Here is a 22,843-nt window from a genome sequence, read left to right as displayed (position 1 = left end):
TGACACGGCAGATGAAACATGAGTGTTTCAATTCTACCAGACTGCTTTGCCAGGGTGTTAAGTTTTGTATGACGAGAGTCCTGTGTATTTGAAAGAAGTTTGAGGATTCTCTGAACAACTTTCACTGCAGATAGTAACTGTAGCTGCTGTTTCCTAATAAAATAGTTGTCTGTGGGGAATATGGCTTTCCTTCAAATAGATAGGAATGACCTATCTATTGTATTAAGCTTTCTGAGAAGCTTTCTGTTGCAAGTTTACTGAACTTACAATATATGTTGTGTACTGTTAGGTTTTGCCTGAAGGATTTTTGTTGCAGAGATGCAGTTAAGATTTAGACTAACATCCCGTTATAATTCTGGTTCTTGAATTTTTAAGTCTCTTTTCACCCCTGCTAAACTGAAACTGATCTGCCTAAATCTTTACATGCTGCATGTTAGTCCAGGGTAGATTTTTGTTTGTTTATAAGTTTGAGGCAAAATGACAAGGATATTAGAGTTCAACAGAATAGGATTTTAAACTTTTTGATAACTTGTTAATACTGTATTGACTAATTTCCTAAAAAAAAAAATTGGCCTAGAATTCTAAACTTGTTTTATTCTGTTGGTTTTAGTTAGGTGTGATCTATTTTTGGAGGAGTGAGCTTGGCTGTTGCATTATTTAGCTATGATGTTCAATTTGCATATATGACATAGTCTGTGTGGGCTTCGAAAGTATGCGTCAAGCAGGTCTGTAATGTTTCTGCAGAACTTATAAGCTATCAAAGAAGAGTTAGGAGGATCTAAACTCTTCAGGAAGGACCCAGGAGATGGAGGAGTTTGTGGGGCTGATCTCCTGTGGAACAGTACTTAACCTCCAAGGAGAGACTGAGTGTGAATGCTACTTCATTTTCCTTCTGGTAAAACGTAGGGATTCTCTCCTGGAGAGAGAGCTTCTCGATTGGAGGAATAAGTGGCAGCCAATCTCTGTCCTCTGGAACTCTATGGACAAGGTGGTATTGCTGGATGATTGATGAATTTTTTAAAAACCCACCTTGTTTGTCTGTAGGAAAGGTTGAAAAAGTCAGTCTGTGAAGGAGAAAAGCTGAAAGGTTGGGGTGATAGTCACCCCCAACCAACAGTGTGTGGTGGGTTTTTTTTGTTTGTTGCCAGTTGTAGGCTGGACATTTCTTAATGTGATGGGGGGGGGGGGGGGAATGCTTGGATCTAAATAACTTGGCTTCCAAACTTGATACAAAGGAAACAAAGAAAGGAACATATTGCATGCACTATGCAGGCAGAGTTTCAATGAAGGTAATGGGGTTTTACTAAGGTGTATACAGTAATTTTGAGGTCTGGGTGACAGATTAAAAGAATTATTTATTTATTTTTACAATACTTTAGAAGCAAAGAGAAATAGTTGTAGCTTTCAATATGTCTTTTTTTGCAGCAAGCAAGGGCAGAACAGGAAGAGGAGTTCATCAGCAACACTCTATTTAAGAAGATTCAAGCTTTGCAGAAGGAGAAAGAGACACTTGCGGTAAACTATGAAAAGGAAGAAGAATTTCTCACTAATGAACTCTCGAGGAAACTGATGCAGGTAATTGGTTTCTCAGCTTGTATTTATCCTCACAGACCCCAAAGGACAAGCTTCAAGAGGCGAGTTTAAACTTTGTTCGTTACCATATTTTCAGTAAAAGGGATGTGGTTAGCTTACCTATAGCTCAAAACTAAAACTTCATGGAGGAAAAAACAAATCTCTCTTCTTTTTTTTGAAAATCTCAATAGAAAGGTGGGTTTTTTTTAAACAAACATTTCCCTGGTGTTTGAACTCAGGTTTTGTAGACTGAGAACTTGATTAAAAGTGAAGCAATTACGTTGATTTTCAGTCTCTGTACTGAGATAGAAAAGTAAATTGGATTTTAAGAATTCTTTGAGTTCTAATACTCTAAGCTTTTGTTAGTAAGACAGGTGAAGAATCTTATTTGCAGGATTTGATTTTAAATTAACTCTGCATATGTGACCCAGATAATTAGAGTGCTTATGTTAAGATGGGTAGCAGCACTTGAAACTTGGCCAGGAAACGTTATCCACATTTTTTTTAAATATGTTAGTTTGATATTTTTAGTAACTTATAGCCTCTTCTTCTATTAACACTTATAATATGTACTTTACTAGTATTTCATCAACACAACTTGCACATGAAGTTTAATAGTGTTAAAATTAAAGAAACTTATTTCTGCATATTCTAAGCATTTTTAACATTCTATAACTGTAACCTTAAGGCATATTTAATTCTATAGGACAGTGAAGAATATATTGTTGTAAACTACACTATGGCTAATCTCCTCTGGAACCTTCAGTATTGGGAGATGGGATAATTAATGGGTGACTGCCACTTATTGGTTGTCCCTTACTTCATTCATTAATATAAATGTCAGGAGTTAAGGTTCTCTATAGTTTGTGTGCATACTATTTCTTCCCACTGTTTTTCAGGATTTATACTAATTTAGTCTAATTCACAAATATAAACTTTCAGAATTATCCTTTTCTATGAAGAATATAGCAACATTTTTGGTGGAATGGAAGGAGGGGTATTAAGTATTCTTTTCTTGTCAGCGTAATATGTAATTTTCCTTATAGTAAAACACACTGGAACATCTTTAGTGCAGTAGCTCTGGAAAACAGCATGGTGGTCTAGTGCATTTATTTCAGTCAATAGAGTACTTCAATTTCTGATATAAAACTGAGATGCCTTGAACCAAATCCACCACCATCTACAGCAGAATAAAACCTCATATATAATAGCTTAAATGAAAAATGCAACTTGATTTAATTGGCTGAATTGGCTTCAAACCCATGTAATCTCTTAATGCACATGGGACTCCACAATTTCCTTAGCAGCCAAATTGCTGTACCAGTTTTAATTTATATCTCTTATTTTATTTGTAAATAAAAATTGTCTTTCTGTTTTAGAGTTCAGCTGCTTGATCTGTATTCCAGTCCCTCTGTTTTAAAAGTGTATGCGTTGTATAGACTTACCGATTGTGACATTAGATGCATATTACAGAAATTAAAATAAACTTCCTGTCTACAGCTGTCGCAAACTGAACATATTTACATGCTCCAGAAAGTCAGAAGAGTTAAGTACATATAGTCAGTGTTGTAGCAAACCATGATTTAGTAATATACTACAAAGAGAGCAGTCATGCACCTTCAGTTACTTTCATCTGGGAGTCCTGAAAGACACTGGCACAGGGAAAAAGATTCTGTCCCAAAGAGAAGTTTAGCAAAATCAGGAACTTAATTCAAAAGGAGCAAGCCACTAAAGAGAGACACTCAGTATTTTTATTCAGTTTCCTTGGGACTGATGGTCTCCTGCAGATCTTGAAAAACACCTTGAGCGTCTGAGTCAGAGGACTAACCGATGAAACTGCTCCACTGCCGTGGCTGTTACTGATAGCTTTGACTAGCAGCATCAGAGGGAAACCAATATCCTTGTCAATTTCCTTCTGCTACTGCTTAGGAAAAGGAAGAGCAGGAGCAGTTCAAATCACTAGCAGAGTCAGTAAAACAAAACTGTTATGACTAACCTTTCAAAGGTGAACCAAATGTACACTTCACAACCTAAGCTATAATACTTAGGACTGAGTTCTCTTGTTTTTTTGTGCTGCTCTGGTGGCCAGTGGAACTAGAAGCTGGCCAAACTTTAGCTAGGGATTCCCCCAGTAGGTCAGTCACGAGGGAATAGAGCTGATGTAGACCATGCCTGCACTGCCTTTCTGCTAGCCACAGTGTTGGGAATGCTCTCTGGATAGAGCTCCCTGAAATCAAATGGTGGGCAATTTTGTAAAAAAACAAAACAAAACACACCATAACCTGACACCATGTGCCCCCTTCGGTAACTAATTTGGTTATAGAATTTAGGTCCAAAAAGGTAAAATTCTGACAACACTGTATTCACCAGTACTCGGCCTCAAGTCTGAATTTTAGTTTGCAGAGGCCTCCCGCCCCAAGTCCCATTCAGTCCATTGAGATTGTCAAAGACTAGAGTGAAACTAATCTAGATTAATTCCTGATGGCCCTAATGTCAGATCAGAAGATTTTAGAGCTTACTGTCTTATTCACTGAAAAATAGTACTGTAGTTCTCCAAAAGATTAATGACTAGATAATACTTAGTCCTGCCATGAGTGCAGGAGACTGGACTAGATGGCCTCTCGAGGTCCCTTCCAGTCCTATGAGTCTTATGTCCTAAAGCTCCCATTAATATTTCAGTCAAAGTAGTCATTCAGTAATTCAAAAATCACAGGGTGTTGTCCTCCCCTCCCTAGTACCAACTCAGTTGATCTGAGAGAATCTATTCTACCCTTGATATCGATAGTGATAAAATTGTGCTTATGAAGGACAAATGATACCAGATGTTCCATGTATCGTTTCTGGCCAACCAACCAGAATGTAAAGAGGAAAAAACAATATTTTTCATGGTATAGTGCAAGACATAGATCTAGCTGGATCACAGAAAACTTACCCGGTCATAAGTGTTGTGGTACATAATTCTTCATGCTGAAAAAGCACATGCTTCAATGGAGGAAGTATGTGAAGCACTCGTTTGTTCTTCTCTCCATACTTTCACAAAGGATTGTGTTTTATACTTTTTGTTCTTCCGCAATACTTTGTAGAAACTTTTTTGCTGTTTTAAAGCACTAATACTTAACTAAAAAAACCAAACCTTTATTTGTGTGTCTAGTTGTATGTCTAGTACAAACCTATCCCCCAGAACAGGTCATGGCTTGATTATATCCCAGATGTACTACTATACTAAACTACCAGACATACCCTGGAATGAGAAAACAAAGGTGCGGGAACACATTTCCCCAACCACCTGTAATGTGCTGAGCAGTGTATAAGGCACAACATGAAAATGGTCCCTGTCCTGAAGAGCCTACCCTACAGAATTATAAATTTTTCCTCTTTGAAATGTCTTGTCCTGCCCTTTTTCTGTGGTGATCTTGGACTTGGGCAGTTGGTACTAAAATATACACTAATTGTATATAATTTTCTTAGGTAGTTATGAACTGAGGTTAATTTTAAAGTTGATGAGTTTTGCAGATCGTTATTTGGCTGAAATCTTGTCAGTTACTGATGGCTCTGATCTACCTCCATTTATGAAAGCGGAAGTTTCCATTCATATGTATATGAATGACTGTTTCTGAGAAGAGAAATTTGTGGTACTGTAAAGCAAATTCTCCATTTCATAGAAGAAATGGGAATAGAAGTGCTTGTCTGTAATATGGTCAAATGAACACTTGTATAGCAGCTTAACTTTTGCAATTATTGGTGGTTCTTCAATTGATGGTCCCTATGGGTATATCACATGTGGGATAGACATGCACGCCGTGTGCCTGTGTCTGGGAATTTTTTGTAAACAGTGTCTGTTGGCCCACACTTGCACTGAAGCAAACAAAAGGCATAAAAGTTCTCTCCAGTTCCTTTGTGCCGCCACCAGGTCTAAGTTGGAATCTCCTAGAACATCTCAGAGAACATATTTGCTCCCCCCATCAGTATTCATCCCTCCTATTGAGACCATCTCTATTCCGGGATGGCTGAGGCTATCGTGGCTTGGCAGAGTTGTTCTCCCATCCCACCTGCTAACCTTGGGGCACAGCCATCGGTACTGTCAGTTCCACTGGAGATAAGGGATCGACTTTCTTTTTAGATGAGTCTGAGGCCCCTCAGGAGCCTTTGCAGCATCGGACAGAGGTGGTACAAGACAGGACCTCCAGAAAATCAGAGTTCCAGCCTCCAACCAAATACAGTCGGTCAAAAGATGGGTGGTACCTTGTGCCATGGGATCCTCCACCACCAGTTGATCCATCCTACTGGCAATATTGAGCTACAGAGAGGTTCAAGCAGCAACACCCAAAGGCTACTCCCTCTGATAAGAGACAGAAGCAACTTGACCTTTTCGGGAGAATGGTCTTTTCTTTCACCTCCCTCCAGTTCAGGATCTCAAATTATCAGGCCCTCTTGACCAAATATGATGTTACTAGTTATAATAATTTTTTTAATGCCAGGACAAGCTCCCAGAGGAGGATAGAGAGAGCCCACTTTGAGGCCTTAGTGGACGAGGGCAGACTGGTGGTCAAAACTTCCTTCCCAGCTGTGGTGGATGTGGTAGATAGTGCGAGGAGGATGGCTACAATAACGGTCACAATCCTCAGCTTTTCCTAGTGAGGTGGGAAAGTACCATCCAAGATCTGCCCTTTGATACTATTAATCTATTCCACAAGAAGGCAGGTGAGTCTCTGCACTCCCTCAAAGTCTCAAGGACAGTGCTTTGCTCACTGGGTATTTGTACTTCTCCTCCGAAGAGAAAACACTATAGACAGGGTTAAAGGGCAAGACTACCTCCTTAGTGGTTTTACCACCAACATCCTCAGGAGTCACCATGCAGGAGACAGAGAGCTTAGACATAAGAACCCAATCTCTGCAACATCCACCCCCATGTCATACTCTAACTCTGAGGTGAAGAACTTCTTTTTATGGCACTGTTGAGATCTGTATCCTTTATTGATGTCCCTTTATTCCCCTCCTCTGACATTGGGAGCCCACCTTACACAATTTGCCAAAAACTGGAGGGTTCGAACTACAGACAAATGGATATTAGAGATTATTAATGGCCGTTATCTGAATGAGTTTCTGGTACCTCCTCTCCACAAATCCCCCCTTTCCCAGTTGATTTTCATGAGGAGATTCTACGACAAGATCTCCTAAGAGCAGCCATAGAGAAGGTTCTACCTCAACATCAAGTGAAGGGATTCTGTTCCCCTTACTTCTTGATTCCCAAGAAGGATGGGAGATGGAAGTCCCTTCTTGATCTGAGACAGCAGAATGGGTTCATTCAGAAAGTAAAATTCCACATGATATCCTTAGTATCAATAATTCCCTTGTTAGAGGAAGACACATAATTCATGGCTCTCAGTGTGAAAGATGCATATTTTAACTGATATCCACCCAGCCTACAGCAGTTTCCTTGTTCCTCTTTGATTTATGAGCATTACCAATTCAGAGTCCTTTCCTTTGGCCTAGCTATAGCACCCAGGGTTTTTTACGAAGATTTTTTCAGTAGTGGCAGCTTAGATGAGAAGACAGGGATTTAGTCTTAACTTAGCTCAGCGACTGGCTTCTGATGGGAAGTTGCTACAAGGAAGTCTAGCGGGCAACCAGTGTCTAGCTCGGCCTTCTGCCTTCCGTGGATGTCTGCATCATTCATGAAAAGTCCACATTGCCTCCCACAAGATTCCTAAATTTTATAGGGGTGACAGTGGGCTCAACTATAGCAAGAGTGTATCTACATCTAAAGAGATTTCAGGCCATGAGTGTTCTCATATATCAGGTCACTATGGGACCCTTGTCAAGCAGGCCTTTTCCTTGGCCTCATGCACACATCGTGCTGTTTCCCAGACTTCATCTTCACAGCCTGTAAGCCTGGCATCTTGCTGTTTTGTTGCCTTTCTCTGATGAGTACACAGAAAGGTGATAGTTTTGCCCAAAGTTTAACTCTCTCATTTGCTGGACAAAATGAGAGAAGGTTGGTGTGGGGATCCCTTTCCTCACACCAACCCCTGAAGCAAGCATGGTTACTGACACCTCCTTCTTGGGTTGAGGTGTTCATATGGGTGATCATATGCCACAAGGCATCTGGACCCTATGCGAGTCCAGAATACATATCAATTTACTAGAACTCCCTGCGCTTTGTCATGCCTGCAACACCTCCCTCCCCCCATTCATCTGATCCAGACATGTCCAAATAATGTAAGATCACATGACAATGATATTTTATATGAACAACCAGGGGGGAGTGAAATCTTTCCCTCTTGTGCATAGAGGCAGTCACTTCCTGGGACTGTTGCATCAGCCATTGCATAACTCTATCAGCAGTTTGTTTAGCAGGAGTATACAACTCCTTAGTCGAATGCCCAAGCAGACTTTTTTGCAAATAATGAATGGGAGATCCACAGTTTGGTTCTCAATGACATCTTGACTGAATGGGGAACAGCAGCCTGGGACCTTTTCAACTTGTGGGAGAACAGGAAACTTCCTTGGTACTGCTCCAGAGCAATCCTGGGCAAGGGCTTTATGGGAGATGACCTGTCAATGTTGCAGAAGGTTTGCCTGTTATATGCCTTTTCTCTCATCCCAGTGATGCCACAAGTTCTGCAGAAGATCCACCAAGAAAGAGCTTGAGTCATCCTGATTGCACCCAACTGGCAGAGAGAGTTCTGGTTTATGGATCTGCTGATGCTCTCAGTTCTCCTACCCATGAACATCCCCACATTACTGGAGCTTCTAATACAGCACAAGGGTGGGTTCAAGCACTACAGTGTGGGACTGCTTCAACTGAGATCCTGGTATTTGAATGGGCATCAGAAGTAGAATGCTCACATTCTGAAAGGGTACAATCCATCCTTAACCAAAGCAGAAAATACGACAAAAAGCTGTTAGCAAAATAGAAGTGTTTCTCCCCTTGGGCTCACCAGTGTGAGTTGACTCCGGAATCAGCCAGGATCCCTGCTATCTTAGAGTATATACTTACCCTTAAGTCTTTGGGTCTTGCACTCAGTTTTCTGTGACTGCATTTAGCACCAATCTGTGCTTTCCATCCTCCGGTGAATAACTGTACAATATTCACTCATTCTGTCACAATTAGATTTCTGAAGGGAATTCTCAGTCCTTTCCACCAATGGGGAGGTTTGAATCTCAGTAGTATCTCAGTTTTTGTTTTATTGTCACTCACCTTTGAACCTCTGGTCACGTGCTCTGTGGCCCATCTATCCATGATGGTGGCCTTTCTGGTAGCCAGAATGTCAGCCAGAGGAGTTAGTGAGCTCGGAGCCACTCTGGCAGACCCACCATATACTGCCTTTTATAAAGAAAAAGTCCCATTACAAACCTATCTTAGATTTGTTCCTAAAGTAGGTTCCAAGTTTCATATGAGTCAGAAAATCCATTTAACAGTATTTTTCCAAAACCACATGCTTCAGATAAAGAGAGACAGTTGCATTCTCTAGATGTCTAAAGGGCTATGGCTTTTGATCTGTAAAGAATGAAGGATGTTAGACTCCTTAACTATTTGTTTCCAAAGCAGAGCAATCATGAGGGGTCAAGCCACATTGATGCAGAGACTTTCAGAATGGATCTCAGGTTGTATTACCCTTTGTAACCAATTAGCTCATATTCCCACTCTGGAGAGAGTGAGGGCTCATTCCACCAGAGGGCAAGTTGGAACTCTTTGCATACTTTCTTGAGACATTTCCCTCCGGTCTAGTCATCAACTGTGGATACAGCTCTGAGGATAGCAGTACTACAGTCAGCTGTCACTTCTGCATCTGTGCACCCAATTCCTGTCTGATTTATTGCGTGTGAATCTCCCACGTGTTGAATACATATAACGGCCATCACTCAGAGGAAATGAAGGTTACTTAGCTGTAACTGCAGGTTCTTCAAGACATGTGGTCCTTATCTGTATTCCACTACCCATCTTCTGTCCCTTCAGCTGTGGATTGTTTGAACTGCGCTAAGAATGGGAAACTGGAGAGAGATTTTATGCTCTCAGTTTGGAGCACAAGGAGATCTACATACACATGTGGGCCAATGGACACTGCCTACAAAACATTCCAGATACAGGAGCATGATGCCCATGTGTATCCCATGTGTTGAATGCAGATAGGGACCACACATCTCGAAGAACCTCCAGTTTTATGGTAAGTAACTTCCATCTTTATTTGAATTGTATAACCGTAATGTTGCATTACCATAGCCCAAGATTTTCAAAAATAGGATCCTAGTGTTCATAATTAGGTTCCTCAATGTCTGATATTCAAAAGTGGTGGGCACCAAGCAACTCCCACTGAAGCCAAAAACCTATTTTCTATATAAGAAAAATGAATACCAATCATGTACAGTGAATTTTGTTTAGTTAATTTTGATAGGCAGGTTTCCAGCTGTCATTGACTTCATTGCTCATTACACTTAAAAATAGGACATGTTATTTTAAGCTACATGCACCATCTCTGGTTTGAGAGCAGCTTTAAGTTTCTTACTATATGAAGTGTATAGGCTGGGCTTGTTGCAATCTCCAGAGTGAGGTAAGGGAGCAAAGGTCATGTGTAATTGTTCAGGGATACTGCACACATGTGGCTGAGAAGTGTTGTCATGAGAAGATGTAAAAATAGGAAAAAAGACCGCTAAATAGTGAACTGGCATCTTTCCTCTTCCATATGGGATTTCTGTGCTTCAGACAGAATCCTTTCTGTCTCAGACAGTGATCCTGTTTTGGATCGGACTTCCATTGGAGGCTGTCAGACTTCCAATTAAGTCCATAAAAAGAGTCTTGAGTTTTTGTAATTCTCTCCTCTCTCTGTTTGGCAATAAACACCTGATCTTGGGTGCCCATCCTAATCTGAAATGATAGGAATGTTAAGACTCAAAAACGTTCTTTCTGATCTCAACATTGAGCTGACCTGGAGTTGAACTTTCTCAAATTAAAGTTAACGTGTTCCTAAGCAATTTTGGTTAATTGAGAAATTTAAGATAAACTGACATACATGAAAGACTTTTAGACGTCACAGGGAGGCCTTGTGATATATTCTGCTAACCAAGGTAGAATTCTTGGCCTCTTATTTTTTCAAGCTATTACTATTCTGCTGCCAAGAAATAATTGCTGCCACATTATGCAATTGCCGAACAGTTGGCAGAGTGACTTTTTTTTCATGTTACCTGAACGGTTGCATTGTTGAATCTATGTTCTTTAGATTGGAAGGGACTTACACACTGCATTGAGTGGCATCTGGAAAGAGCTCCTAGAATGTTTCTAATACATTTTAAATGTGAAAGCTGACTACCAAAGCACGAACTCCCATTAGTAGTTTCATAAGAATTTCCCAATTCAGCATGCTATTATTCATTACAGTTATAAAACACAATAAAATTGCATTAGTTTTTCAACGGTTATAAAATTGATTTTGAAACATTTTTATTACTTGCTCGCTTGACTTGCACTTACAATAAGAGAAGCAGATAACTTCCCCAGGATGCCTATCTTTCTTAGACTGTGCTTTCTGCTGTCATATGACATAGCCCGGTTTGCTAATGTATGTTTTTAAATGGTTGATATTAGCCTTCAGTAAAATTTGTATGCTTATTTATTGGGCTTGTAGAAGCACTGTGTTAAATTAGCTTTATGCAACACAGCATTTGGTTCTGCTGGTAAAATGCTGCATTTGCACAATGAGATAAAATACCACCTCAGCAGACATCTTGGAATGAAGTACATCCTTCATTATCTGAAAAAAGGCTTTTAGTGACACAACCACTTCACTAATAACTATTTTTACAGCCCTTGTTTTAAATTAAATGTCTTGTATTTGTCTTTTATTTGATCGGGTTCTGCTGACCAACCAAATCTTTGAAAAGTTTGGAAACATAGGATTCAGGGACTCTGTTAAAATTAACTACTCATTTGAGAATTATGATAACTTTGTTTGCATAACTCCATTAAATGTGTTTGGTATAGGATTTGTTGTTGCAAGTTTTTCCCTGCATGCACTTGTCACACCTTTTGAGATTCCATGGAATATATTTTGAAAATTAATCTTGCATGCAACAGGTTTCCCAAAGGGATAATTGAGGTTTTTTTTACTTACAAACTCATTTATCCTTTTGACTCTCTACATTTAAAAATTTAGTGAGATTCTGCTTTGTCAGTATCCTTTACCAATATTGTACTATTTGCTAGTTGTTCTAAATTTGGTGCATCTCACATGATGACCTGTGGATAATGTTAAAAGGGACACCATCAAGTGAATAGGCATAATTTGTGTATTTGGGCAAACTAAGGGCAATAAAAATAGATTTGATATCTGACTCTTCTTGGTCCTTTTGAAAATACTATATCTTGTAAAAACAAGCTGCTGACCCTACTCAAATGTCATGTTAATGCCAAGATGCAAATAAAATAATTGTTTGCATACAAAATGTGTATCATTTACCTGATGGCATCTGGGAACAAAGCCTGTGTAACTTCAGTTTCAGAAATATCTTTTAAAAATCCACATAGATTATATCTGTGGTTGAAGACACTAGACAGACTACAAAAATCTAGATTTTCTTCAGTTTATCTGAAACTGCATTTGTAGGAAATAAGACTAATTATTTCCACAAGAGTCAAATGTAAATATGCATTTGAATGGAAAATGCATTTGAATTCAAGAAACTCATAAGATACCAGGATCACAATAAAGGGAAAAATTAATTTTGTTCACTTAATTTTGCACTGAATCGTCAGCCAAGTATAATACACAAACCAAAGGTGTTGACAGTAGACTACTTTTTGTTTACACCTACATCAATTTTGTATTTGCTACTGTCTTTTGGGAGCATTTCTGATGCTTTCTGTCACTGCACAGCTTTCTTTTTAGCAGTCTGGCCATCTAAATTGTTTGCAGTCTTAAATTTATCCCAAGCCTGCCCATCTTTTTACCTTGCTGCCTTTTAAAAACACCCATTTACTACACCACTTAGTATTTTCATCTTTGAGACAATGTTATGTAGCTGACAGTTCCAGTTACCAAGTGCATATTTTTTACCCTTCTCTTCAAATCGCAGCTGTCTGTGTATTTATAAGCAACCATCACAAATACCTAAGTGCTGCACATATAATTAAAAGCACAGTGTCGATCTGAAAATACTCCACCCTTCCCTTAATGCACTGTTTACTTAAGTGGATGTTTTCTGTGTCAGTGAGAGATTTAGCCATGCCAACCTGCAGCTGTTATTGGGGAAAAGCGAGATTGAAATATCAGCATTATTAACTATTTCACTGCTGATTAAAGTAAGTAAGAAAGGAGAGGGATGATCTGTGCAATCTGAGGGTGACATCACAGTTTGTCATGAGAGTTTGGTGTCTGGGGAAGTACCACCACTAGTTTTCTGCCATACTTTGTCTTGTGGAATCAAAAGAACAAAGAGGAGAAGAGCCCCAGGAAGTTGCTTCACAGCCCACCAAAGAGGTCAGAATCCTGCAGAACCCAGCACAGCAAGTCCTTACCAATGTTTCTCACTTGGGCAATGCTTTCTTCTGTGCTCCTCAGGTACTCCGCTTTCTGATGTGCTTCATATATTTGAGTCAAGTAGAAAAGAAAGCATTCCTGTTTGGCTTTGCCGAAAATCAGATGGAGCCATTGGAGTTCTGATCAGCACAACCTTGTGCTTTGGCTGCAGTGTGCTCACGCTGCTAGGATCGGATTTAATGGGTCCTACAATAGGTAAAGCATAAGTGAGTGAGCCTCATCATTTCCTCTGATGCAGATTCCTCACCCAAGCATTAGCAACCGTGACGTGATGAGCCAGATTATGCAGTTGCAGCAAAACTTGATTAAATAATAAATGTTTCTAGTTCATGTCATTTGTTAGGTTTAGTTTTTGAACAACCATTCTGATTTTATTTGTCTGATAGGCTGCTGATGTTAACAGTCCATAATCACACACTTGACATTAACAGCAGTGTAATGTAGACTCACTTTAGATCAACAGAAGGGTTTTCTGTTGGTCTAGGAACATCACCTCCCCAAATGAAATTAGCTAGATTCATGGAAGCCTTCTTCCATTGACAGAACCCCTGGTGTAGATGCAGCCATGTGAGCATTGCTACATTGGTCAAGGATGTGGGTTTATTTTCACATCTTGATTAAAGTAATTATGCCAATATAACATTTCATTGCAGACCTGACCTAAGACTTGCTGGTCATGTACCTCTTCATTGTTATTAATTCACTAGCTAAAAGTTAACCTGATTATCAGCAGCTGGCTTTGGTATTAATTTTCATGAGAGAATGGGTCCAATTTTTTTTTTAAATTAGAGCAAATTTTAAATTGATAAGTGAAAAACTTGCATTACCTTGAGCTAGGCACTGCTGTGCAAGGTTTATGTGCATTTCTGTTATTGCTCCGGTCCCTCGTGTTACAATCTTAACTCCCTCTTCTGAAAACTCTAGTCATACCATATTTTTGGGAGTGGTGTTGGGTAGGTATTTAAGGTGAGCTTGAAGATATGACCATCAGAGGCAGGATTTAAATTCTGGTCTACGAAGGTATAAGACTAGAGAATAATATACTTATGATATTGAAATTACAAATTGTGTTTTTTCTTAGAAAGTTACCTCTGTTTTAACAATATTCTGCTACATAACAGCATTTCTCAATTTTCATACAACTTGTAATGTTAGAAGTGCATGCATTTTAAGAGATCTGGTGGTGAATGAGAGAGAAAATGGTATTAAAAATTTGTGCTGCTTGTTCAAGCCCTGTACGTAGGGGCGATGTCAATAGTCAAACTTTTAGTGGTGAAACAGGCAAACTATTGGACAAGGTCTGGGATCAGCATTGAGCCTTTTGTTGTTTATCCTCATCTGGATACACTTACAAGGAACTTAGTGAAGGAGGCAACTTGGTGCATGCTGTTTGCAGATGATATTGTTCTATACAGTGAGGGAAAAGATGGTCTAGAAAAGGATCTTGAAAAAAGGGGAGATGTGTTGAACAGACATGGCCTCAAAATAAGTATAGGAAAAAGAGTAGGTGGTATGTAATTTTCACAATGTGAACAATGAAGAATTATCCTTGAAACTAGATGGGCAGACTGTATCGAAAAGGTAAAGTTTCAAGTATCTGCGTTCCAGAATCTGGGGAAATGGAGGAAGAAATTTAGAGCTAGGATAATAAATGCATGGCTCAAATGGAAAGAGATAAGTGGTGTAGTATGTGACAAGAAGATACCAGTAAGATTGAGAGTCTATAAAAGAATAGTCCATCCAGCTTTAATGTGGGCAACAAAGAAGGATGACTGAATGATCTGTTCCAGAGAAATGTGAATGTTGAGGTGGATGAATGGGATAAGCAAGAAAGACCCCAGAAGGAATGTGTGTGTTAGAAATGTTCAAAGTAACGCCCATAAACAAAAAAAATGGAATTCAGGCTCAAATGGTTTGGTTATGTCAAGTACCGTCCTGACAGCTAAGAGTCCAACAGATCAAGATTCAATGAAAAAAAGGCTGACTCAAGAAGTTGTGGGATGTCATAAAGAAAGACGTGATGAGATAGAGGACATGGCAGTGAACACAGAGCACTTTGGATGGAGAGGACTCCAAGAGCTGACTCCGTTTGATGGGGTTAACGCAAGAAAGATTTTTGTCTTTGCTAATATTTGGAAATTTATGCTATGTTAATCTGTTTTATATATTAAACATAATTTAAAATGTTGATCTTAAAAAGTGTGGTGTACATTTTCAGATCTTCTATGAGAGTTGAATATAGCTAGTAGAGAAGACTTTAATATCCAGAAAGAATAAATGTGGTGTTGCTTATAGTCCTGTGTAATCTGCTTTGTAGTCTTTTATAATTTTGCATTGAAATATTTTCATATGTATCTTGAATTTTTAGCTACAGCATGAGAAGGCTGAACTGGAGCAGCATTTAGAGCAGGAACAGGAGTTTCAAGTGAACAAGCTGATGAAGAAAATTAAAAAACTGGAAAACGATACTATTTCTAAGCAGCTCACTTTGGAGCAGGTAAACATCTATTTTCTGTTCTTTGAAATAAAGTGTTTATCCTAGAGAACAACTTCTGTTCAGATTTTTTTTTTTCCACTGGGGGAAAAAGTGATTTAAAAATACATAAATGTTTTAGGCTCCAAATTTGACCCATTTCTTAAAATCTATAATTTAGCTGGAGGTCATTGTTCAATTTTTTACTGTTTTGGAATAGGAAAAAAATGTTATATTCAAAGGAAATAGCTGATAGAATTTTGTGATCTTTATGGTAAATTATTTAATCTTATGCTTCAGACTGCCTATTTGTATAATAGTGCTTCACAGGGCTGTTACAAGGTTTGTAAAGTACGTTGGCCTTTTGGGCACTGAGAAATACTGGTGTTGCCACCACCATTATAACATATTAGCTCACCTGTACGCACTTGTAGCCACATACAAGTCCTTGAAACGATACACAGGTGTTTACAGTGAAGCAAGGGAAAGCACAAAATGATAAAATAATAACTGAGTAAAACATAGCTTAGTCCCACATGGTTTTACCTTAAAAACAGATGTATGTTTGTTGTTCAGTAGCCACATCTCAAACACCACATCGTTCCCCTAAGTGTATGTACTTCTACTGGAGAAGTTTGCACATCAGTCTGTCCACTGCTTCAGCAGTATCTCTCACACTTAATGCAACTGAAAGACCACACAGAAAAAAATTATTGGTTGAAAGTTACTCCCCATATTTCCAAATCCACTTACCTCAATATAATGCTCCAGCATCTACTTTATGATCCTGCTTCTTTCCTATCTCATAGGAGTGATACACACCTGAGGGGCCACCTTGCAATACTTTGGAAAGGAGGGATGACTTCCCTCCAGACCCGGATGGTCCTATCTCTGTATTGTAGAGGGAAACGTTAGAAAAAGTAACTTAGAAAACAGCATCATGAAAGCTTGTGCTCAAATAAATTGGTTAGTCTCTAAGGTGCCACAAGTACTCCTTTTCTTTTTGCGAATACAGACTAACACGGCTGCTACTCTGAAACCTAAAATTAATATTGAAATATAGACTATATAAATGACAATAAAATCATCATCTTCTCTCCACCAGCACTCACACCTTTTAAAGGTGTTAATACTGTGTCTAGCACTGTCTAGCACTTAGCCTCTCGGCTCATAAACAGACTGGTAATGGGGCTGGTGCGAGCTGCTGCTCTTCACCACGTATTAGATGCTGTCTCTTACAGTGCATATGCTACCCCCACTTGACACGTGTTTCCCACCCCTGCTCTGTGGATAGGGAAAATGGGGTCTCTGCTTCACACAGGGAATAGTTCAGTATAGCAGGAGAAACTCCTGCTTCATCCTGGCTTTGTGCAGGGATTCAGGGAAATAGACTGAAAAGCTGTACACTCCCAAAGTGGCTTGGAAAGACTCTACATGAGGACTCCCAGAGCAAGGGCAAGCATATCATTATGTTCATACATGATACTAGGTAACGAAACTGTCAACAAAGTTAGAGAAATTATACCCAAAATGCAAAACATAAATAGACTGTAAATAGAGAATTATCACTTTCATTTTTAGTAATCCAATTTATGGGATATTTTTATATACTATTGCAAATGATTTCAAATGAGTTGGGAGTTGTCTTTGTAATGTTGGGATGGAGTGACTTTTAAATCATCTGATTTTTTTGTAATTGATTTAAATTGAGGCTCTGTAAAACTAATTGGAAAATGTGTGCTGTCGCAATTTTAGGTGAAAACTTTAATGAATTAAATTATAAATTTTTTACAATTCTTTTATGGATAGGGTATCTTTTGAATTTTACAACACTGCTAGAGGCAAAAATCAAAATACTGGAAATTGAAGTCCTGATCTTGCAAATACTTAAGCAGGTGTACTTGATTCGCATTTACTGTACTTCAGTGGGACTTTCTCTGTTTAAAATTAAGCATGGACATTGCATCATTAGGGAGCAAAAACTGTTCTTATTAAACTTCTTGTGGCGTAAAGCTGTCACTTCAAAACCAAAAGCTCTACACTGAAAAGTTATTTCTACTTTCAGTATATTAACAAAATTACTGTGAACTTTTTATAAAGGTAGGCCAGACTTTTCCAACCCATATTTAGGCACCTAATTGTGGGATTTTCAAAAGCACCTAATGACTTATGAGTACACGTGCCATTGACTTCAAAAGGCAAAACCTGATGAAGGATTGCCTGGCCACAGGATTTCAACTTTCTTTATTTATGGAAATGGAGCATATTGGAAGGGTATGTTGGTTGCAAATATGTCACAGGCTATTTGCTAATCAAGTTGTTTGAATTTGTGGTCTCCTCACAATACAAGGCCCTAGACTTGTCTTTTTCAGCATAGAAGAGCATTTTAAATGTGAGACTAGTAGAATTCCAGAATTTACATAGATGTGTTTTTCCTACTAGTAACTGGAAAACTAATGAAAGTATCACACATACACTTTAGAAATGGAACATTAAAAATTTTTTATTTAAATCAGATTTTCTAATTACATGAGAATTCTTTACTTTCATCCCATTTTATAATGTAAACATGGATTTTAATTATTTTAACCATGATTTTATGCCCCCTACTTTTGTTTTGCACTTTGAACATGTCAAATACTATATATACTAAATATTATTCTGTTTTTCTGTCTGATACTTAAATATGGATTAGAAAATTAGGTGAATGTAGTACCTGACAAAATCATGACCATCACAATCTGGAAACAAACGTTAAACTGAAGTAACTCTCTTAGCCACAAGGTGGTGGTGGAGACCACTTAGAACTAAAGTGCAGACAAACAGAATTGAAATACAAGAAATTTACGGACACTATTTGCACTGATGTGTTGGAGCTGTTTGGTCCCAGAATATTGGAGAGACAAGGTGGTTGAGGTAATGTGTATTATTGGGCTAATGTCTATTGCTGAGAGAGACAAGCTTTGAAGCTTACACAGAACTGTTCTGGTCTTGATACAGAAGTCTTGGTAAACCTGAAAACTCGTCTCTCTTGCCAACAGGCATTACTTCACTCACCTTGTCTCTCTGTAAATTCATTAGTATTTGTGATGGTACTGTATCTTGGGCAGACAGCTTGATAAAATTGTGGAACACAAAACTTTAATAATCAAATTTAAATACAAGAAGTAGGTTTTTGTTAGAATGTTCAAAAAACAAGGAAGTTCAAAGATAAAAGGACTGTGGTGTTACTGTGCTGTCCTCCCGTTTTCTTGTACTTAGGTACCTGGTATAATGCACTAATTTTATATCTGTGCAAAGTTGTTTTGAGTCAAGGATAGATGGTCAATCTTGTCTTTGAATTTTCTTGCTCCTATGAGTTTGGTGTGTTAAAGTTTTTGTTTATATAATTTTCTCTTTTCAGTATGGTAAAATAAATCCGAAGTTCCTTTAAACCCCCTACAGCACATTCTTACTATTTCTCTTTCTCTCCCCCCACACACACTTTTTTTTAAAGTTAAGGGGATGAATTGAAACAACACTTAACTCCTCTATTACTGTTATGTTAATACCTAGAGACCCCAATTGAGATTGTGACCCCCTTGTGCTACAACCTGTATATGCATGTGGTAAGAAACAGTCAAAAGGCAAGAAAGGGGAAATATTATACAGGTAGGGATTTTAAGGCACAGAGAGAGAATGATTTCCCCAGAGTTACCTAGGTGTGGCAGACCTGGTGCTGGATTTGAATAAGACTATCTTGATGTTGATGTTATGCTTGAGGAGGAGGAAGGATGATTTTAAGGAATGGTTTCAAACTATTGTGGAGACAATATGTGTTAACGTCAGAGGCTACATTGCTTGCTGTGTTGGGGTTCTATGGGATCCAGCACTGTCACAGATTCTCAGATAGTATTGGTGACCCATTGTGTCTTCTTCTGCACATGACTAAGTTCACTATCTCTAGTGCAGAACTTGAAGTGCCTTCATCTCTTCCAGATTTGAGTACTATAGTGTGCTGTTTTTGTGGCACAGGCCAGGGCAACCCACTCCAGGAGTAATCCATTCTGACAGTTATGATTCTGCAGTGCATTTTGTTTTAAAAACATTTGTTTTCTTGTGTTTCTGAATTTTTTACCTGATGTAGTTCTTTGTCTTAAGGCAGATAGCTGAAAACAACAGATCTGAGAGATTTTAACTCTCATTGAGACATCACACTCTGAAGCATAACAGCTAAATTTGAAACTCTGGCAATTTCATTAGCTGGATATTTTAGCTAAAATGAACTGTAATGTGCTTCTCCATTGTTGATGCAGTGATACAGGATGAGATGGTTGTCACAGTTTGCCATCCACGTACTGTAGTCTGCTGTTGTGATTGCAATGCTAGTTGTGGCCTCTTACTGTTTCTTCTTTCAGCTGCTTCCCTAATGAGCAAAGCACAGAGGGCAGCTAGAAGAGATGCAGTTGGGGAGATAAGTAGGACTTTAGCTAAGAGTAGAATCTAGGGCTACAACCGTCCCTTTAGCCCTCGTTCTTGGAAAAAAAAGAGAACAGGATTTGATTCTTAAGAAGAAAGGTTACTCTTTGGGGCCAGCAATATGGTAAGGTGTGAAGGAGAAAAGGGATGGATGAAGCCCAGAGGTAGAGTTGGGATGCTGTGGGAAACAGTAAGTTCAAGTCCTGCAGATAGTTCAACTCAATAGAGTTCAAAAAGGAGACAAAGGAAAAGCATAGAGAAGAAAGAACAATACGCACAAAATATGGAGTTTTGAGGGGGATATAGGTGGAAAACCAAAGAAAGGAGGATATATGGCACAGAAAAACAAAGTGCAGAAATTATTGTGGTCCTAAAAATACCATTTTTTCATTATAGAATGCTGAATGTAACTAAGTTTGGTGAGAACCTAAGGACCATATTCTATCACCTGTGTCTATGCAAATTTCCACTGACAGTGGGAATTTTCCTATTAATCAGAGCGTAGTGTACGATCTTAACCATGTAGCCATAGCCCCTTGCCCTTAGATTAAAATGTAACTAGTCCCTGCCAAACTCATTTTGTAGACACAACTGACTTTAGTCTGTGCTTGAAGTCCACTTGGAAGCTCCTTAGTGCAGAACACAGCTGCCTGCGAAGAGCTACAAAAGGATCTCTCAAAACTAGGTGACTGGGCAACAAAATGGCAGATGAAATACAGTGTTGATAAATGCAAACTAACTCATATTGGAGAACATAATTGCAACTATACATGTAAAACGATGGGGTCTAAATTGGCTGTTACCACTCAAGAAAGAGATCTTGGAGTCATTGTGGATAGTTCTCTGAAAGCATTCACTCAATGTGCAGTGGCAGTCAAAAAAGCAAAGAGAATGTTGGGAATCATTAAAAAAGGGATAGATAATAAGACCGAACATATCATATTGCCTCTGTATAAATCCATAAGTACGCCTACATCTTGAGTACTGTGTGCGGATGTGGTCACTCCATCTCAAAAAAGATATATTGGAATCGGAAAAAGTTGAGAAAAGGGCAACAAAAGTGAGTAGGGGTATGAAATGGCTTCCGTCTGAGGAGTTATTAATAAGACTGGGACTTTTCAGCTTGGAAAAGAGACGATTAAGGGAGGATATGATAGAGGTCTATACAATCATGACTGGTGTGGAGCAAGTAAATAAGGAAGTGTTTACTCCTTCTCATAGCACAAGAACTACAGGTCACCAAATGAAATTAATGGGCAGCAGGTTTAAAACAAACAAAAGGAAGTATTTTTTCACACAATGCACAGTCAACCTTTGGAACTTCTTGCGAGAGGATTTTGTGACGGCCAAGACTATAACAGGATTCAAAAAAGAACTAGATAAGCTCATGGAGGACAGGTCCATCAGTGGCTATTAGCCAGGGTGGCAGGGATGGTGTCCTGAACCTCTGTTTACCAGAAGCTGGGAATGGGCAACAGGGCATGGACCACTTGATGATTACCTGTTCTGTTCATTCCTTGTGGGGAACCTGACATTGGCCAGTGTCAGAAGACAGGATGCTGGGCTAGATGGAGTAATATGGCTGTTCTTATGTACGTCCCATTCCAGCATTTAAGGTCTATAAGGAGATATTTGCTTTCCGTACCTGTATTTGAACACTTTGTGCTGCTGCAGGTGCACTCGTGGCAGTGGAACCTCCATGGCTGAGGACCCTTGCTTCTGGAGTTCACTTCACTTGGGAGTCCATCAGAGCCTGTCTCTTGACCTTCAGGGCATGATGCAAGGCTCATTTATTTTTAGTGTCTGATGGAATCTGAGTTTGTTGGTAATTGTTGATTGACTGAAGAAAATTTATATTACTTTGTTTTCCTCGCATAAGGTTTTTTCAGTTGTGCTAGGCTGTACCTGAAATGTAAAAGCAATTAAAAGAAGAGTTCAGATATGATTAATGTAATCTGAATTGTATGAATTAAGTGATGCAGAGACCACTGTACTGCAACAGCTGATCTGTAGTCACCCCCTATCATCAGGTGATCATAGAATCATAGGATTCGAAAGCACCTCGAAAGGTCATCTGGTCCACTACCCTGTACTCATGGCAGAAGTAAGTATTATCTAGACCACCCCTGACAGGTGTTCGTTGAATCTCCATTATTGGAGATTTTTAAGATCAGGTTAGACAATCTCCCTAGGCAATTTATTCCAGTGCTTAACCACCCTGACAGTTAGGAAGTTTTCCTAATGTCCGATCTAAACTTCCCTTCATGGTGTAGTAACAATGTGTATGGTGGTAATTTTGGGGGTAGGGAGGAGTGAATTCTCAGAATGTCCTGTATTCTTCCAAGCACTGGAGAGAGGAATTGGCTAAAGAGCAGTGTGCTAAACACTTTCAGTGTATATCTTCAGCTTTTGCTAGAGTCAGGATCCACATTCTAATGTGGATCCACATTCTAATGCCTTGAATGTTTACTGCAACATACTGTTTCTTTTGACTTTTGGTTGTATTAAGTATAAATTTCCTTAACTGTTAATCTAGAATCTCAATTCAAAAGCACTTTTTAAAATTAAAAAATAACTGTCTGTATTAAAGATTCTGTCACACAAATACAAAGGAAAGGCTTATTAGTTCTTCCTTCAGTTTTTTTATTTTCTTTAACTGATGATAGAGATATTTATTATCATTTTTAAAAAAGTCATGATTTGAATACAATAGTCTTTTCATTAGCAGTAACAAATTTTGTACTCAGCTTTGATGAAAAAACTTGTATTTGGAAGGTAAACTATTTCATGAAGCACTTGAATATCT

At 38.8% G+C, this 22,843-nt stretch overlaps 1 protein-coding gene and 1 long non-coding RNA gene across 7 annotated transcripts in view; one reads left to right on the top strand and one right to left on the bottom strand.

Moving 5' to 3' along the window:
- The window catches only part of CCDC6 (coiled-coil domain containing 6), a 63,760-nt gene that overhangs the window by 18,003 nt on the left and 22,914 nt on the right, over positions 1-22,843 (top strand). The window contains exons 2-3 of the mRNA XM_073353393.2: positions 1,426-1,575; positions 15,475-15,603. Of these exons, the coding sequence (XP_073209494.1) occupies positions 1,426-1,575; positions 15,475-15,603 (279 nt within the window). The remainder of the gene's footprint in view (positions 1-1,425; positions 1,576-15,474; positions 15,604-22,843) is intronic.
- LOC140914770 (uncharacterized) overlaps positions 7,469-22,843 on the bottom strand; it is a 74,571-nt gene continuing 59,196 nt past the window's right edge. For 3 of the 6 annotated variants that reach the window (XR_012159977.1, XR_012159978.1, XR_012159979.1), the window contains 3 exons: positions 21,683-21,942; positions 16,126-16,266; positions 9,937-13,292 (listed from right to left, as the gene is read on the bottom strand). This is a non-coding gene — a long non-coding RNA (uncharacterized LOC140914770). Of the gene's footprint in view, positions 8,900-9,936; positions 13,293-16,125; positions 16,267-21,682; positions 21,943-22,843 lie in introns of those variants that run through there. The other 3 variants (XR_012159982.1, XR_012159980.1, XR_012159981.1) reach the window with 3 other exon arrangements.

Source organism: Lepidochelys kempii, chromosome 7 (assembly GCF_965140285.1).
Source record: "Lepidochelys kempii isolate rLepKem1 chromosome 7, rLepKem1.hap1, whole genome shotgun sequence".
Taxonomy (NCBI): Eukaryota; Metazoa; Chordata; order Testudines; family Cheloniidae; genus Lepidochelys; species Lepidochelys kempii.
The sequence above is the reverse complement of the archived record's forward strand: the minus strand, read 5'-3'. Positions and strand labels throughout refer to the sequence as shown.